The sequence below is a fragment of the Poecilia latipinna genome, unplaced genomic scaffold (genome assembly GCF_001443285.1).
Source record: "Poecilia latipinna isolate Pla-1442-1.1 unplaced genomic scaffold, P_latipinna-1.0 Scaffold453, whole genome shotgun sequence".
In the NCBI taxonomy this organism is placed as follows: Eukaryota; Metazoa; Chordata; class Actinopteri; order Cyprinodontiformes; family Poeciliidae; genus Poecilia; species Poecilia latipinna.
In genome coordinates, this window is record NW_015113069.1 from 166243 (window position 1) to 184575 (window position 18333).

General features: G+C 42.0%; 1 protein-coding gene across 1 annotated transcript in view; it reads left to right on the plus strand.

Annotated features, from left to right (window-relative positions):
* Positions 1–18333, plus strand: part of chd7 (chromodomain helicase DNA binding protein 7) — a 92493-nt gene that overhangs the window by 14145 nt on the left and 60015 nt on the right. Inside the window, exons 2-3 of the mRNA XM_015038805.1 lie at positions 14484–16014; positions 17601–17935. Coding sequence (XP_014894291.1) covers positions 14580–16014; positions 17601–17935 — 1770 coding nt within the window. The 5' untranslated portion in view covers positions 14484–14579. The remainder of the gene's footprint in view (positions 1–14483; positions 16015–17600; positions 17936–18333) is intronic.

An 18333-nucleotide genomic window follows, 5' to 3' on the forward strand; every position in this document is an offset into this window, starting at 1 on the left:
CCTGTGGCCTACTTCCCTCCCTGTCTGTCCGTCTCTGCCTCTGTGTCCTCTGGGATCAGGCCGAGACTCGGCCAGTGGTTTTTCCTACCACATGGTAAAGGCAGGGAACAGATTGGATAAACACAGCCCTTTCCTGCTGACCCACCCCCTCTAAGCACCCCCTCCCCCAAACACACACACACACACACACACACACACACACACACACACTGTCTATTAACAAAGCAGCCGTGCGTAAAATAACCAGATTTTTTCTAGCTTCACTGCTTCTTTCGTTCTTTTTCTGTTCTCGCTCTCTTGATCTCTCTCCCCCCCCCCTCGGCCCTCCCCACCTCCTCTTCTCTCTTCCTTCCTTCCGGGCCTCAAATCCCTGCCCCAAACACACGGCCCTGCATCCCCTCACTTGAGCGTAATTACACACGCAGCTAGCCAGCTCCTGCATGCTGTCCTCCATTTGGGAACAAAGGTATAAATTATGGTGGCTTAGATCCTGGTGGTAATGGGAGGTGGGTGGGTGCACACGTGTCCTCAAGAGGAAGAGGGGGGATCACTCCCTTTTCTTTTTTTTTTTTTCTTCTTCTTTTCTCAGGTGTTGAATCTGCCTGGCTGCCGTTGTACTTTGTTTCTTGGGCTTTGGTTTGTTTGTCTGTCTGCGTCTCAGAGGAAACATGGTGTTGTTGACATGGCAGAGCCTGTAGTAAAGCCTGGAGGCTACAGACAGTTTAGCTGCCAAACTGTCGACGGCGCAGACAAGACTGCATTGAGTCGCTGTTAGCTAATCTCCCTCCCCTTTTTCCTTCCTTCGCCACAGACTAACGCTGCATACGCCAGTTTTTTTTTTTTTTTTTTTTTTTTTCCCCAAAGCTTTTTGGTGAAGTACCACATTCCACTTGAGTAAAGACAGAAATATCTCAAGTACTGTTAAAAGTAAGAATTCACTATGGAAGCGCTCCCTGACTCCGACTCTGGATAAAGAGCGACAGCTTCATGCAAAGCAGCTCACAACATTCCTCAGGCTTACAAACATTATAATTAACGTAGAGCAGGAATGAGGAAAGCTGTGTCATCTATAGGTTTTTTACTCCTGCAAAGGGTTTCCAGTAGCTGATGTCACCAACATGGCTTCATTCAGCCTCACCAGTGTCTTCTCCTGGCGCAGAGTTCAGTTTGGCTGGAAGCTGAACTCTGTGGTACAATGAACTTATGTGCAGTAATTGGAGGTGGGCGACATGAACTTAAAGTTTTATCACGATATTTCATGGTGCTATTGTGATAACAATAAAAGTGACGATATTTATGTCTTCTTTTTTTTTTACCAACTGTGTGGCTGTGACTGCATGGCTCGGCAATCATAGCTCCACAAACTCAGTTCTTGAAAAACAGTCATATAAAGAAATGCTAATTATATTTAGAAATTTATGGATATTTGTTGATATACCTTTAACAGTAAAAACACGTAAAAAAAAATAACAACCCCAACCGCACAAACAGTTTTGTTGTTTTTAAACAATTGAAATTCATCATGAGGAGAAATCAAAACCTCATGAGGTTCATCACAATAACTGATAAACGATACGATAAATGATCACCCATAGTAAAAATTGCAGCTTTAATGCCACTAGATAAAATGCGCTGTCATTTTGATGATCCATCTACACTGAAGTACACGAATCCTTCAAGAAATGACAGGAGAGAGCTGTTTCACTCAGGCCTGCTTCAGTGTTTTTATATTGACTTTCTTCTAAATGAAGGTCTGTGTCTAATTCCCTACAGTGGAAGACGTTGTGATGCTGCGAGCTGCCAGGGAGGCCATTCACTTGCGCTATGCTGGCAGTGATATTCTGTGGTTTCGGCTTGGCTGAACGGGTGGCCTCGATAATTGTGGTTTCACAGATCTGCTCGGTCTGTGAATTTTTGAGCCCGGGTGCTGATTGCCAGATTATTTCTCAACTCGACTACAAGTGTTCTCAAATGATCTGGTTGTTTATTTCTGTTTTTTGGGGGCAAAGGGGGAGCGGATGGGAGCTGACTGAATAATACGGTGCATTGTGGAAGTATTCACACTCTTTATGCCATTTCATATTTTGTTGCATTTCAGCCAAAAACTTGAAAGCTGTTTAGTTTATGGGAGGATGGATGGGGCTAGATTCAGGACTATTCTGAAATAAAACCTGTTAAACGCTGTGAAACGGTTCACCTTCAGTGAGGATAATGATCCAGACAGAACTACATTGGTATGGCTTTAGCGGTCAGCAACCTTTGCAATCTTTAGAGACATTTTTTGCTCTTATTCTTGATGAATAAAAACTGTCTAGAGCAATAAAACGCATGTGACTCTTTTGAAAACAGCAAACCTATCTACTGATTAAGTAGTTTTACATTGAACTAACTAAAGATTCTAGTCTAATTTTACATACAAGAACAAAGAAAACAAACTTTTATAACAAAACAGTAAAACCATTTACTTAATTGAAACTTTCCAAATTTGTGGAAAATGAAGAAAACGCATCTAATTAGTAGACTAATTACTAAAGAACTTGGCAAAAAAAAAAAAATTACATTGTGTCATTGTTACACACTTTTACACTGGATCAGAATAATACTCGATCAGAATAAAGATGTCATGTAAACATTGCAATCAAAATATTCTGATTGGACTCGGCTCGATCAGAGTGAAATTGCAATCCGAATGATGGGAGATTTATGCCAATTGATAATCTGAGAAAGATTCATGTAAACACTAAGGGTGCAGTCTTTTGGCTGATCGCAGATTACTGATCATGCCGATTCCGATTTTGGCTATCTTTTTTTTTTTTTTTCTGTTTCTTTCTTCTTTTTTTTTTGTCTGAAATGTTGGTAAATATAGCAAGAAAGATGCAGAAGTGACAACAGTGGGATGACTATTGTTAACTGCGAACTTGCAGACATGACCTGGAGGGTGGATCTGTCAGTCAGACCTCTGAAATCCCAAGCAAAAGGCGACAGTGGTTGACTTTTAGACATTTGCTGAGGTGAAAAAGACCTTAAGAGAGGTGGACGAGATCAGCTTCATAAGTTATCAGCCTATCACAGATCTCCCAAATTTAAGGAAATTTACCTTCCAACCGATTTATCGGTGCACATCTAATGAACAGTAGTTCTGATTGTGGTGAATTGACCTGACTGCGCATGTGTGCGCTGTCAATGTGATGTTTTTGTCCGTTTTTAATTAAATGTGAATTTTAGTCCAGTTCAACTTGTACATGTTTTTTTTTTTTTTTTTGTCTTCATAACTTAATTGACGTAACTTGCAGTCTGAAAAATATTGGTAATTAATTATGTACCTATATAAATGACGCATTTGGATAATTTTTCTTTTTCAATCCAAATGCATTTGAATCCAATCAGAAGTTTTGCGAAAGTAAGCAATAGCTAGTGTCTCACCTTTGTGGAAATTTTATGCAAATATAACCTTAAAATGCTTTAAAAAATAGCCTAAACTAGCCATTTTTATATTTATATTTAAAAATATCGTCAAAGTTATGAAGAATTGCTTTGGTGGACACCAAGAGTCACATTGGACTCCAGAGCGGCAGTTTGCCTACCCCTGGTTTAGACTAAAGCAGTGGGCCAGCTGAAGTTGAGCCTTAAAATTAAATTTAACGAAGCATCTGCACCACGATCTGAACTTTGCTGCGCCCCAGCCCTCTTCTTTCATTCTGACTGAACTTGAGCTGTTGAGCAAAAATTTTGGCCCTTATATGTTCGAAGCTGGCAGAAACGCCTGCCACAGAAGGGTTGGGACCTGTAGTTGCACTGAAATGCGGTTCTACAAAGTATTGACTCAGAGGCAATGAATCGGTATCGAAACCACAGAATACACACCTTTTAGTTTGTAAGAAAACGGATATCATTTTACTTCCATATTCACCTCTCTGTTGGTACATCTCAGAATTTGCCAGTAAAAGTTATGTGACAAGAATAGTGAAAGAAGTTCTAGCAGTATGAATACTTTTTATTTAAATGTGTCTCTTTATTCTCACTCAACCAGTGACTGAGCTGAAAATCTTTCCATATATTCTCTCTTTGTGCTTTGACGGGGAAACTGCTGCCACTTCAAGGTCAAAGTCCTGATACAGAATCTCCAGTTTTATTTTGGGACAAAGTTTGCTTGCAGTAACAACACACAGAAACTCAGAGGAAAATCCTTTCCCAACACACAGAAACCGTTCAGCTGCCCACATTGGTTACTTGGTGTCTTTTAGCAAGTCATTTTTTATTTATTTATTTATTTTTTTTTATCAATAAAGGTTATAAATTCAGTCATTCTGGGTTTTGTTTGCATTTTGCAACATGATTTTAATCACTTAGGGGATTGCAAAGTTGCAGAAAGCACTTCTTAAGCCCACATGATTATCTAGAGGTTGATTTAAAACTTTTCCTGAAGTTTTGTTTGTGGTTTTTATGAGCGTTTTTGGTCCTTTTTTATGCCTTTAAGCAGTTCATTCAGTTCACTTTTGTTGGCTCCAGCATGTCTTGAATACTAATCTGCGGGATTAGTTTAATAAACAATTTGGTTAACCATGCACAGGCTGTCACCTCTGAAAAAATAAAAACACCACTCCATCGGCCAGCGGAGCCAAATTACTCCCAGCCCTCTGTTGTGCTAGAGCCTCTCTTTCTGTCGCTGGACAGATAGGAATTTGAAGAGGCTGTTGCACTCGGTAACACACACTCTGCAGTCATTAAACCTCCACATTGTCTTATTGAAATACTTGCTCGCGAGTCCAAATGAACAACCACAAATAAGTGTGTCCAGTTCCTGCTGGCATTGTGGAGTATCCTAAAATGGCATCATTAAATAACCGATGGCGGCGTCCAAACTCGTATTTTCCGTGCTTAACGAAGCAAAAACTTGATTAATTGTGACAAACAGGCAGGCGCTTACTCGATGGATCACGCTTCCATTCTGCAGAACCTATTCGGTATCTGAACCCTGATAGAGAAGAGGACAAGAGCCGCCAGTTAGAAGCGTTTTTAATTGTCCTCATTAGAGACTACTTTCTTTTTTCCCCCTCTTTTCTTTGACAGTGAAGATCGTTAATGTTTTGCCATTTGTGTAAGTTAATTACTTAAACCATCTCTAGAGTATCAACATCTTGGTTAATCACTTAATTGAATCTTGCAGATGTTGGAAAGTTATTTATTTTAATGTTGCTCTGGTTGTAATCAATTTCCTTTTATAAAGCATTTATTTTTCTAATTGACACTGTACAACAGGCCGTCATTGCTGCAGTTTTTTTTTTTTTTTGGGTTAATCATTTGAAAGATGTAATTCTTATCTTTGCTTGCATTTGATGTGTTTTACTTCCAGCGGCCGTCAAAACAGTGTCTGGATGTCCATAAATACTGTTGCCAACCCAGTTCTGAAACACAATCAGTCCTTGACTAATGTGTGATGGTGTTGGTACCAATCGGATTAGAGATGGACTCATTACGAAGCATTCATAATCATAGCTAGTTTATAACAGTGTTAGTAAAGGATGTAGGTCTTCCTCCAATGTTTTTATTAGTGAAATTTCAGAATGAAAGGGGGAAAATGACTGGACGAGTTGTTTTTAGTGAGTTAGCTGAGGAAAATGAAGCTGTTCTTTTCTATAGAACCAATTAAGATCTGACTGTAGAGCCAGTCTAGTTACTGGAACCATTTGGTTGGAAACTCAATGTGAGGCATCCAGCAATGATTCTCGAGGTTAAAACTGGGATTGGAATCAGAGTTTAGATTGGGCCTGAAAACCCAACCCAGCCCAATCCGACCCGACTAACATTAAATATTGGCCTGACACCAAAGAAAGCCCGACACGTTATTTTAATTAAGCTTTTACGGCTTTAATTTTTAGACTGTAATTTGAGTAAGCTGTGTAACTCTTCCCGTTTCTGGCTTTTAACAGCTTCCAGCTCCGTCTTGTCTGTTGTAGCCACAGCATGTCGGGTCAAATCATCTGGGATGTGTGATTGATGGGAGCAGAGCAAGATTTTGTGCTGCACCTGTTTCAGTCCAATGAAAGTTGGCGCTTTTCTCCCTTTCCTCAACAGGGTAAAATACCTACCCCTCTATTTAGGCTATAATAAGTAGATCAACACAACTTAATATTGTGCATTCTCGTTTGACAGGGTTATCAAGCGTGCCGCAGCTCAGCCCGATCCAACCATCAAGCAAACAATTTTGGCCCGAATTTCGGTTTGGGTCGGGCTCGGGCCATAAATCTAGACTCTAATTGCAACGAGAGCTCCAACAGATCAGATGTAGTGGGAGCGACCTGTTCTCATAACAAGCATAAGAAGCATGTCATCTTGTTTATCACGTTTTTGGTAGAATTGGGGAAAACAACCAACCATAAAATGTCTTTGATCAATTTTACCTACATAATTCACCACTTCTAAGAAGTACAATAAAGCCCAGTCGAAGACTTTAGATAACGTAAAAACAAAGTTGCAGCAATGTTGCGTACGTGTTCTAAATTAACAGTAGCAGCACCATATCTCGACCTGCAGTCTTTGCAGTTGCAAAGGACTGCTTGGAGGCGGTACCTGGTAGACGGTTGCATTTCAAATGCCATACATGAAGCCCTGGATGCTGGTGTATTTAACCAGTTAGAGAGACCTTCACTGCCCTTGATGCACAAACCTGCTTCAGATTTGAATTAATGACACGCTAAAGCTCAAGGAGAGTGGTGAGGTCATCGGGATGATGGAAGTGAAAGAGAAGACTGAGCAAAATGTGGGTTAATTAATATGGAGATTGTCATTGCAATATTCAACAATAGTATCGCAATGGCATGAGTTCCCAATATCAGACAGCCCTGTATGTGTGTGGCACGGCTGCGTTAATAAATCCATCCATCCCTGCTTAATTATTGCAGGGGTGGGGGGAAGGCTGGTGCCTGTCTGTAGCAGGCAGATGAGACGGATTGCCGGCCCATTCCATAGCAACGCTACGATAAACAGCCATGCACTTAAAAAAACAACAACAAAAAAACTCAGTCAAACATGCATCCGAAGAGAATATAAGCTCCACACAGAAAGGTCCCGGCTATAATTTCCACCCAGGGCCTTCTTGTTGCCAGGCAAGCCCCTCCATTAATATAAATTGCTTAATTTAGTGCTCATAAATCCGAGTCTGACTTCAGTACCGTTTTGCTGTTACATCCTCTTATTGTGTTTTATGGCTCTCGACAGGTTGTCTATATTAAATGGATCAAAAAATGGCTCCTGTTTTAACATCCAGTCCTACCACTGCGATCAGAATGCTATTTAGCTTGAGTTATGATAGCAACAGATGGAGAGATCTTATTCGTCTGGAGTCACATTTCCAAAGATGAAAGGAGAGGAAACCTTGCAGTTGGGATGTGCTGGACCTGATGTGCAGCTACAGGTATCTGTAAAAAAGAAAAAAAAAAACACTTTTCAGCTGCAAGGTTCAACACGGAGCCGATTATCGACTGTACCGAGAAGTTTGCAGAGGTAGAAAGTCTGCGCTTCCTCATCTTGAGCTGTGGCTTCGAGATAAATCTACAACGGGTCCAGGTTGGCTGGCAGCGCTGAAGCAGAAAGTTGGGTCAGATTAGATTTTTTCTTTCTTTTTTTTTTTTTTCCTTTTTTCCCCTGCGGTGGTCAGATCGGAGGTGACGTAGCATCGCCTCGACCCGTCCACACGTGTGCTTTCGGCAGGTGGAGCAGAGGGAAGCACAAAGGGCTAAACGCTTCATCCTCTGAGGTTTTGCATCTGAACTGGCACTCTGACCAGTCACTTAATTCCCTGTGCAATGACAGCCGGGCCTCAATGCCAAGGTTTGTGCACATGTTTGCATGTTTCTGTTTACTGCCAAAAAAAAAAAAAAAAAAAAAAAAAAGAAGAAGAGACAAGAGCTGAAGTTTAATCTGAGGTGGTGGAGGATGTGGTAAAGAAAACAAATCAGAAAGGGAGGCGAGGGCTCGTCTTTTTTTGTTTGCTTTTTTCTGTCTTTTTTTTTTCTTCTTCGTGGCCAAACTAAGTTTCACAGAGGAACTGACGACCAACTCCAGAAACAATGATATTCATGCGAGCAGTTATTGATGCAAGCTCTGCCCAGACTGCAGTTGAGCTTTATCCTCATGGGCATGCTAGCAGGTCAGACAAAAACACGAGGCACCTCAGCAAGAGCCAATAATCTCTTGCTTTCCTTCTTTTAACTAAAGCTGTGGTCTGATTAAATCATTCATTGCACTTGTGTGCACACACACATGCACACACTGCAGCCTCCGAGTGCTTGTATAGCTACATTTATCTTTTATTGTATAATTCATGGTCTAAAGTAGTGTGCTTCTGACACAGCTGACAGGAAATCGGTTGCCTTCATAGTAGCTTGCTGCAAAGGATGTGAAATTACACTCAATTACTCTCACCTGCCGCACACACAGACACGTGGTGAAACTTTTCTTGTCCTTCCTGTAGTGATTGAATTGCAAGAAAACAGCCTTTCAGCCGCAGCGCACACCATAATCTAGCTGTGCGCACCACTCCAACAGCTGATGCTCTGCTTGAACTTTGAGCTGCTATCGGAAAGTTTTTTATATATATATATATATATATATATATATATGTATATATATATATATTAAAACTGCCAAAGTCTTTTTTTTTTAAACCTTTTAAGAAACACTTAAAATTGTCAGTGTAGTTTTTGTAAGCCCTTATAATTACAAACAATGTTTTTGATGGACAACATGAAACGGTGACATACCAAAGTTTCTTGCCCTGGGGCTAAGTAGTGTTTTGTTTAGTTTTTTTCCCCATTGCTGAAGACTTAAATTTGTATTAGATAACATATTAAGGGTTCACTGTGCAGCTCCTCACCTTGCAAGTACTGTAATTCACAGTAGAAAGTTAGTCTCTCCAAAAGAAATCTCAACTGACACCTTTTGGGTTTCGTCTTTCTTCTTCAGCTCTGTATGAAATGAAACTGTTACGTTGCATCATTTACTGTCCATTACATTTGTGATTGTTATATTTTTGGCATGCAGCTTATTTGTATCTTGATAAGACAGCGTTTCTGCTTTCACTTCACTTTAACCAGCTTTGATTGTGTGATCTTGCTGAGGCCTTGCTATTGTTGGCGTGATGGGAACCACCATGCTGCACATGGGTGCAAATGACCAGCAGAAAATATTATTCATCAGAAAGGGGGGAATACACAGTCATGGCAGGGAAAAATCTCAGATGGTGTACTTACTTATTTAGATCTCCCTAGTCTAAGTTTGACGTTGTTGCATCAAGCAGTCAAGCTCACTTCTGCAGATTAGATCTCAGAACCTTTTCTATCAAGGCTTTTGCACTGATCTACTTTTTAAAAAGAAAGATTCATAGCTTCATATTTTGCTCAAATTCTCCAGTTTTTGCTTATTTTTTATTTTTTTGTACAAATCCAACAAGCCCAAACCTATATCTTGACTCTCATTTTAAAGTAATTAAGTCTGCCTTTACTCTGATTCTTTGCTAAACATGTAGGAACTGGTTTGTGAATTTAGTTCATGTTGAATATAGGACTTTATTCAAATGTTGACTCTAGTGTCGTGGTTTGTTGTTGAGGTGAAAGTAAAATTGATCAGGGTTGTACGTTCTTAGTCTTTGCACAGACTTGTTCTATTTACAGCCTTACTTGTTATTATACTTTCCATGCAATCGAGTCTGCGCATTACCCTAAGCAGTATGCTTTTATAGTTTTGAGAAAATATTTTCCATTTTAAATAATTGCTTTAGAAATAAGCTTCTGTTAGTTTTAATGTCAAAACTTGGTTAATGTAATTATGCAACGATTGAATCTGCCCTTGTACAAAGAACTTAAACCTGTTGGTGCCTGCCTCACATCTAACGCGTTTCTCCCAGCTGAGCATTTGACCCAGCTCTATGAGCCCAAAGCATAGATGGAATAGCTATACAGGAGAAGCCCTTCGTCATGGAGGTTTGTTGGAGCACTTCTGGAGTCGACCTGATGACTCAGCAATGAGAAACTTCCCACATACCTGAGACGGTGGCCTCAGTACAGGAACACATTGTGACTGATGGATCACCATGTTGTGTTGGGTTACTTTTTCTGTTGGTAATCTGTTGAGCAAATCGAGGCCCAAATACCACGAACGAAATAAAAAGATGAATATTGTGTAAGTATATGATCAGAGACATTTTTTCATAGTTTTTTTTTTTTTTGCCTTTATTGACGTCTACTAGACAGGCAATGAGCTGAGAAAGAAGGGGGAAGACACTATAGCCTCTGTATGTGGGACAGCTTTCTTAGCTCTACAACACACAGTGCCCCAATTGCATTCATTTTGATATGTTTCTTTTTCATGAGCAACATGGAATTTGCTTTATTTTGTCTTTATAGGAATCGGGGGAAGGAGGGGTGGAACAGAAAATAACATTTTTTTTTAAACTGTTCTTTATTCAAGACCCTCTTCCATACCTGTAGGCTGGATTAAAGACCTTTTTTCCCCCTGACTCCATGTGATTTAAGAACGACCCACCTCCGTTATGCCTCCGACTCTCTAAGTGAGGTGGTCACACGCCCATATCAGCTGACTCGTATTTGGGCAGTCCAGTTTTGTGGGTCGAAGGGGTGATGTAGCGATGATGACGTGATGTTTGGTCGACTAGCTAACATTAGTATTGAAAACAAGACTCAAATATCATTTCAGATGAGAATGGCAAGAATGTGAGATACATCATCAAAATTTGAAGCTAGTAATGGGACGGCTAAACTGAGTCTGTCCACCAACATCTTTATCGCGAGACACTCTGTAGTCCAGGGCTCAGAATGATGATAATCAATCTGTGACTTTTAGCATTTTGGACAATGCCATCATTCCATTGAGCCTTTGCTGCCATGATACTCTGTCCAACTGGCTAAATCATTACATTATGTAAAATGCAAGTTTATATATTATCCAACAATTATCGTACTCCAAATAGTCCTTTATGGCATCAGTACTTCACGCTGATACAGCAATGACGATATGTCCACGATATGTTCGTCCAGAGCTGCCGGCTTAATTTTTCAAAACTCACAGCTTCATGGAATGTCTCTGTATTGAGAGCTTTGATGGAAATGTTTTGTGAAAGAGGCTACTATCACCATAACTTTGTCAACTTTGGTACCAGAGTGTTTCCCAAGCCTGGTTGTCGGTGACCACTATCCTTCATGTTTTAGACGCATCCTTATTCCACCTTACCGTATTCCAATGATAGCATGAATGAAGTGCAGCAGAAGCCTGTTAATCACCCATTCAGTTAAGTCAGGTGTGCGAGGAGATGCTGAAAACTTTCAGGACAGTGATTCATGAGGAGCAGTGTTGGGAATCAACGCTCTACCACGATTCTTTTTTATTTTAGCTAAAAAAAAAAAAAAGAACTAAAACCTAAGAACCATTGCTCTTGTTTATTAAATAGATGCATTGTAATCACTTTATGGTTGTATTTTTATCTGTAGAAATGTCTCTGGTTAGCTGTAAAACCTGTTGATTTTCCAGTTACAGGTTTGACTCTGCAACCTGGATCTTGGAGAAAAATGTTCATTTTGGACCAAATCATTTGAGCCTAGAAACATTAACATCTATATTGTGCTATTTGCACAATGTATAGTTGTGATATTATCTTGCCATGTCAATATTGGTCCCAGTTAACCCACATTCTCAACATATTTGATCCCATCACTTTCTGTGAGCTTTAGCATCCCACTCACCGTCATCTATCATTATGCATTTTGATTTTATGGTTGAACCAGACATAGGATTGAAGTGCAGAGTCGGAATGCTAGACACTTGATATCTTGTTGACATCCAGATCCTGCGTCTAAATATCCCTCTGTGATATTGATATTGTGCACATTAATTTTGCAGTAGCATTTCCTAAGTTACTGTAAACACTATTGTCTGGTGTCCATAATTTGATGAAATGAATATGGAGGCAAGAAACTGGTACGGGCCACTCCCCAGTCCTCCTCTGTTCTTTTCCTAGCTATCATCTTATGCACACATACAGAAAAATTGTTCGGTTCAACTTGACCTGATACTGCCACATGTTAGAAAGCATTTCACAAAAACTAAAATCAACGACGTATATGAACGAGTCAGCTCTTGGTTTTTATTTCTGCCAGATTGAGCTCCTCTTTCTCCCAAGCAAAATAAAACTTGTTGAATGTCGGATTTACTACACTTTAGAATTCGGAAAGGACTTATGCATTCGGGTTAGTGAAGCTTTCTTTTGAAGCAATGTCAAATATATATCTGTGCGTGTCTTTGGATATCTTTCAGTTACTGAGCATATAAAATCAAACGCGGCTTGTTTTGGGTTCATGAAGTAATGCTGGAAAAGACTTGTTCATTCTGTTTACACAACAGAAGTAAAAGCTCACCTGGCACTGTAAAATCCTCAAGGAGAATCTTGTTTTTTTTTTAGTCTGACTTCTCAGTCTGATGTAATGTAGCTTACTGAATTAGCCTTTTTGGACGTTTAAATGAGTTGAAAGACTAAAGGTACTCTACAGTATGTCCGACTTAAAGTTAGATTAACTGCTTTCTATTAAATTTCAAGCATTACTGAAATAGTGACGCTAATTAAAAATTTAATAGCATCAGGTTTCTTCCTTTGTCTTCTTAGCATATTGAGAGATTTTGCATTGTTGTTGAGTACCTTTTTATTTTTTTGGCCAATTCAAACATTAAAATATGTCAGCAGACATAAGAGACGAGCTTAGCTGTTAGCTTCCTGCTAGCTCTTCTCTAAAACAGCTGCCTCAGAATAACTCTGTGCTGCTGCTGCTGCAACACATAATGTGAGAGAATGGATTTTGCACGGGGGCATAATTACATTGAGGCACATTATATTCATCGATAAGGGAAACTTTACTAATGTTTGCCCACTCTGTTTGGGGAAATAATGAGGGTTTGGTCCCTGATACCTGCTGCGCTCTGTAATGAACCCATAAGTGGCTGAGGGGAAAAAAATGGTGGGTGGGAGGGAAGAATTGTGGAGGAAGAAAGAAACGAGGTGCAAGGGGGAGGGAAACCGTAGCAGCGGTACAAGTTGGCTCGGGTGTTGTTTTTGCACCGCATAGAAGCAACAAGCAAACCTCCCCCCACCTCCTCCCTGTCCTGCTCTCCACTACTCAAACTCACTGATGCATGCTTCAATCCACCTACCCTCGCCCTCTCGCTCACGCAGAATGGGATGTTGCGTGGGCTACCGAATCAGTAGGATGACAATTAAATTCAGATCGGTCGTTCTAATTTTAACACGGCTCGTTTTTCACCAACATATACGTCCCGAGTGCGTTTTCCTGTTTGCTCTCTAGGAGAAGCGGGGGTCTTAAGCCTCAAAAAAAAAAAAGAAAAGAAAAAAGCAAGCAGGTGGTTAGTTCTGTTGTCTTGAAACATCTGCCTGAATAGTTATTGAATGGGCTGCCATGCGAGTAACTAAGTAGTGACTGACTGGTTTACGTAAAGTCTGTCTGCCCCGGTGGCTGGCTGATTCCTGGCTGGATGGCAGCTGCTGCTGTTCAAACAGAGCTGCATCTGCTCGGCCCTTTGTTCTAACGCACACTGATAAAAAGAAACACACACACTCGGTGACTCCAAGTGTGTGTTAGCAAAGAAAAGAAGTTCCTTTGTTTAGTTGTGAATTGGAGTTTGGGGGGCAGGGTGCGGGGGACGCTAATGCGAAATGAGTCTCTCTCCTGGTGTGGAGGTTAGTTTTCCCCCCTCCCCCATCTCTTACCCCCTGTTGTTGTGGTTACATATAATTAAGTTTGGTCATCTTTGAAACTTCTAGGGTTGGAAAAATTAGAAAGTGTTCAGAGTGAATTCTTTAAAATACCCCATAAGTGAACTTTATTAGAATACATTTCAGCAATAAGGCAGTTCAGAGTGCTTTACACCATAAAAACATAATACTTCAACAAATTATCAAAGAAGCAATGAAGATTTTGTCAAATCATCATCAAATTTATTGATGTATCTGTTATTATGAATCAAAGGCAACTCTAAACATTTGTTAGTTTAAAGGAACTCGGTGTTTTGGCTGTTTTTGCAGTTTTCTGGAAGTTTGTTGAAGATTTGAGGAGCATAGAAACTGAATGCTGCGACTCCACATTTGTTTTCATGTAAGGAAAGTGATTTAGAGAAATCCTACACTGTCAATTTTAATTTCAAATTTAAAACACGATTTGATTTTATTTAAGATCACTTTCATCATGCTGCAAAACTTTTGGCAAAGTAGCAATATTTACCAAAAATGCTTTTATCAGTCTGTGAAAGATCAGAGCAAAGGAAATGGCTAGATTTCCTTTGATGGGGTCTGATTGGTAATCGGCAGGTGGAATACCAAAAAACACAAAGCAAAAACCTACATCTGCTCTTTGCTGTTATGAATATTTCCACTAATGTCTTATTTTCTCTTTCTGTTTCTCCAGGAACCTTAATGAGGACGATGGAGTGGAACGCTTCAAATTAGTGGTTAGCTCTTCACTTCACAGCACACCTCCCATCTGTGGGCCCACCACCCAGCCATGGCGGACCCAGGGATGTTGAGCCTCTTTGGTGACGATGCAGGGTTGTTCTCGGACGAATTGGATCCTTTGGGTGACTGCTTCCCCTCGCAGTCAACGGCTGGCCCAGCCAACCCACTCGCCCCGCCCACAAACCCGTCTCTGAACCACGAGCACCAGGGAACCAGGGCTTACCACCAAGGGATGCTTCACGGCACCGGGGCCGGACCGGGGCAGTCCAAACTGGGGCAGATGTATGAGCACAGCCCGTATACAAGCTACGATCAAGCAGGTGCCCCCGGAGGACGGATGATGGCCCAGAACGGTCCCAGCCAGGGCTCGCCGAATGTGAACACGGCCATGAACGGCATGACCTCCCACTACCACAACAACCCAGCTAACTCTAGCAACACTCACCACGGGTACCAGGGCGATGCTGGGGCAGCAGGAGGAGGCGGGGGCGGAGTTTGGGGCCCACAGCAGCAGAGCAGATCTGTGTATCAGCAGGCTTCAGCACCATCAGGGGCTGGTCCCAACCAGATGGGAAGCTACCAAATGTCTCAAGGCAACTACGCTGGCATGCAGGGTCCTCCTACATCCGGTGCAGCGCGCATGAATCAACACTACCCTTCACAGAGCATGGCCCCTGTTCCAGCTCAGGACCCATCTCACTACTTAGGACATGTTGGGATGGGTGGAGTCCAGATGAGACAGCCTCAGCCGCAGCCCCAGAACTATCCCAACATGGGCCACGCACCTCGATACCCACACTCCCCTTCTAGACAACCTCCACACCAGCACCAACAGGGCATGGCACCGTTCGGGGGTGCTCAGTACCCTGGCTATCAGCCCCAGTATGCTGCCATGGGGCCTGGGATGGGCCAGGGGGCTAATGCTAACGTCAGCGCTAACACCAGTCAGGCCATGGGAGCAGGGCAGCTGGGCCAGAGGTTCAACCAGGGAGTGAGCTCAGCACCGGGGCAACAGGGACAACGATACCCCTCTGTTCCACCCCACCAGCCCCACTCTGCCTCAATGCAGCAGCAGGCAGGGCAGCAAGGCCAGCCTATGCACCCCCTAAACCACCCCCCGAATCTTCCCCAACCTCCAAACCAACCCCAGTCCCACCTTACCGCCCCAGCTCAGGGATCTTACCCCTCTCCGTCGTCTATGTCCCCAATGCGGGTTCTGGGAACCCCGACTCCTCCTCCTCAGCAAGGAAGACCCCCCAGCGCAGGACTAGCCGGGCCTCCGGATATCGCAGGATACACAGCAATGCATTCTCCGCCCAGCGCTATGGCCCATGCACAGAGAACTCCCCAGACCTCTCTATCTGCAGCACACCCACAACACCAGCAGCCCCACAACATGCCTCCCAGTGCAGGGCAAATTTATCCTGGCATGGGGCCTCAGCGTGGACCACAAATCGGGCCGACTCGGCTCCAGCAACCACAAGGTAAGCAGCCGTCAAACTTCATATTTACACTCATACACCAACTGTAGAGTCTAAATACAAAACAAGGCTGGTGAAGTTTCTTTTTATTAAACAGATGGTTGAGAACATTTGGCACCATGTTGGTTCCGGTGAGAGTTTCTGTTCACGCTCATTTTATTAAGGCGGTGGAAATAAGGAGACATTGCTGGTATATTTAGAAACAACGCACAGATTTAATGGATTAACTTTTTTTTCCCCCCCAAAGCTCAGTGCTCTGATCAAAGAGTCAGAAGGTGCTATATTTTGGGGAGTTGTGGGATCTTGCTTAGGATCAAAGATGAGGCTTGTAGAAATTTTACAAGACTGTGCACGTTTTCTTCCAACTTTTCCCCAAATGTTTCCTATATTCTTTGCAGATACTTTAACTGGTTATATTTTTAAGTCATTGAAATATATAATTTTCTTTTTATATACGTGTCCGTTCCAGGACAGAAGGGAGAGAAGACCAAGACAGGATGAATTACAGTCTGACCATACACACATAAAATCTGCTTTATAAGAGGAAAAAAAAAAAGTCTGTTCTTTACAGACAAACTTTGCCGCCTCAGTGAATCAGAAGTCCTTAAAAATGCTCAAAAAGAGACGATAGCCTTCATTTTCAGGTCATTCTGTGAGCGTAACCTAGCTCTTCATGGCGCTTTGGTGCAGAAACCAAGGAAACGTGTGACTGTAGCCTTCTGAACTGTCTAGATGAGTAAACAATTGAATAAACTAAAGTTGTGAAGGCTGGCGACCCAAAATGGCCTTGCAGATTAAAATATGAATGGAAAGTCTAACCATCAAACACAAATCTATAGTGATGTTTGTGTCTGTTGAAATTTGTAATGAATCTTAAACCTCCATGATACATACTGGTGGTTTTAAGAAGAAAGATGCATATAAACCACATTGTAACAAGTAAAGGTTTAAATGTAGCTACAAGAAGAAAAAAGGCCAAGTTTCTACTGGGATACAAACTCTTAAAATTATTTTTTCCTCTTCTTTTTTCCCCATAAACAAGGGGTTTTATTTTAATGGACCAGGAGAACAAGATTTAACCTTATTTTGACTTTTTGATTAATGTAGATATGATTATTTGAAATGCATTGATATATTGCAATGTATCAATGCCTTATGTAAGTGGCTTAAATCTCTAAACTTTGTGAGTCTTTAATCATATCACCAAAGCCAGCAAAGAAGTAAATTTTTCTCCATCAAGTCTGAAGAATTGAATTTAAAAAAATGTATATCTGTTAAGAGTTTTCATCTGCATCTTAGTCCAAAATCTATATTTTTTTTCCCAGAAAAAAAGCCCAGCAATTTGCAGTAGGAGACAAATTCAACATTTAAAATCTAAAAAACCAGTGAAAAAATATGACCCAGATTTTGTCTGGACGCTGTCCAAAGGTTAACCGTGTCATCAGAATAAAAATGAAACGTTTTACTGGAACCATTCCTGTTGAGAGATAATAAATGGGAGTGGTACTAAGACTAAGCCCTGAGGAACTCCTATAACTGTATTGCTGTCACCACTATAATAATCCGTCATCTTTGGTTTCTCTTTCCAGGGCCTCATGAAGCCTCAGTCAGCCAGGGGGGGGACCAGCGCCTGCTCCAGGCCCAGCAGCAGGCCTCTCGAGGTGGGCAGCCCATGCCGTCTGCTCCTATGGGGTTCCAGGGTCCGCCTATTGGTCAACACGGAGCCCCTGCCCCTAACCAGGGCTTAGCTCCACCTGCCCAGAACACTCAGACGCAGCACACGCATCTGCCCCCACACCCCCACCACCTGCAAAGCACGCCCCCTCCTCCCAGCCAGGCCTCCCACCCATGGGCACCTCAGCCATCTGCCCCCCACCCACTCTCCTCACCCCCTCTTACCCCACAGAAAGTGCCTCACATACAGGTGAGTCTCCATCAAACGAACACTTTGATGTGGTAGCGAAGCTGCGAGTGTGAGAGAGATCAAGACTATGCGCATTTGTTTTTGTGTGTGGGTGTTTTTCATGTGAATGTTTATTTTTCATGTGGGTGGGGAAATTGTGTGTATGTTTTTGGAGTCTAAGGGAAGTGTGTGCGCATGTTCATAAACGTGTGTGTGTGTACATGACATTTGAAAACGCAGCGGTGTATCGGGTACTGGATCATTGGGGTTTTGTGTGTGTTTTTGCCCTTTGTGTGTGCCGGTGTCTGCCCTGTGTGTGGTTGTATTTCCGTGAGTGTGTGTGTGTGTGTGTGTGTGTGTGTATGTATGGGGGGGGGGGGGAAAAGGGTTTTTTGCGGTTGTTGTTTTCGGGGGGCTTG